Source organism: Hipposideros armiger, unplaced genomic scaffold (assembly GCF_001890085.2).
Source record: "Hipposideros armiger isolate ML-2016 unplaced genomic scaffold, ASM189008v1 scaffold_839, whole genome shotgun sequence".
NCBI classification, from domain to species: Eukaryota; Metazoa; Chordata; class Mammalia; order Chiroptera; family Hipposideridae; genus Hipposideros; species Hipposideros armiger.
Genome location: NW_017732189.1, coordinates 179,886 through 180,930, shown reverse-complemented (window position 1 = coordinate 180,930; position 1,045 = coordinate 179,886). Strand labels below are relative to the sequence as shown.

General features: G+C 40.6%; 1 protein-coding gene across 1 annotated transcript in view; it reads right to left on the bottom strand.

The window, feature by feature from the left end:
- The window catches only part of FAM184A (family with sequence similarity 184 member A), a 133,041-nt gene that overhangs the window by 78,081 nt on the left and 53,915 nt on the right, over positions 1-1,045 (bottom strand). Inside the window, exon 3 of the mRNA XM_019629330.1 lies at positions 370-591. Within this exon, the coding sequence (XP_019484875.1) occupies positions 370-591 (222 nt within the window). The remainder of the gene's footprint in view (positions 1-369; positions 592-1,045) is intronic.

Here is a 1,045-nt window from a genome sequence, read left to right as displayed (position 1 = left end):
TGGTTGAAAAGAGGAGTAATGGAAATATAGTACTTTTGAGGGGACAAAGCTCTAGGTGTGCTGATTTGGCACGCCTAGACAAACAGAGATATTTAGTGGGAGTTAGAAACATAGGACTCAAGTTCAGGGAAAAGATCTGGCCTAGACCAACAGATTTGGGGAGCTATCACCAAACAAATAACAGCTGATGTTATTGGAATGGATGAGCATGTGGAATGAGGTGAAAATGCTGGGGAACATCAATGGTTAAGGGAATACATGGAGGAGGGATGCTCACAGACAAGACCGCAGGGCCAAGGAGGTAGGAGGAAAACGAGAGAACACGAAATACCAAAAGAGAGACGATGTAAATCAGAGAGCAGCAAGTACCACAGTAAGACAAGATCTGCCAAGTCCAGCAACCAGGATGTCACTGGGGCCTGAGGCGAAGGCAGAGTCTGTGGGGTGGTGGCAAGAGAAGCCAGGCTGCACCCGGGGAAGGAGTGAAGGGGAGGTGAGCAAGGGGCAAGGAGAACAGACACTTTTCAACATGCTCGGCTGCTGAGGGAAGGAGAAAGAGTGTCCAGAACTCCCACTTGGTATTGTAGATACCTGAAAAATTGGAATAAATATTCAGCAATCACTCTACAAATGGTAGGTCTTACTTGTTTAATCTAGAAATTCAATATGTTGAAATATGAATTTTCAGAGCTTAATGCTTGCCTTTCTTTTCAGTTTTATAGAAACTTCCTCGGTATATATGTGATATGTTTTATCCACAGAAAAACACATACGATTAATTGTAAATATACATCCCACTGAAATAAGAGTTTATTCAGTTTCTGGCTTCAAACAGGTTGCAGTGTCTTAAGTTTTTACATTATAAATTGTTTCTGACAATATTGTGAACATACACATAATACAGGACAGTCCAGATTTATACTTTTTTTAAAAATAAAAACAAAACATTATTACTAGAGTTAAGCAATCGACTGCTACTGTGAAGTAGGGGTAAACACTCTAAATCAAATCTGAAAAGGAGGGAAACTGCACTTTTCCTTCCTTT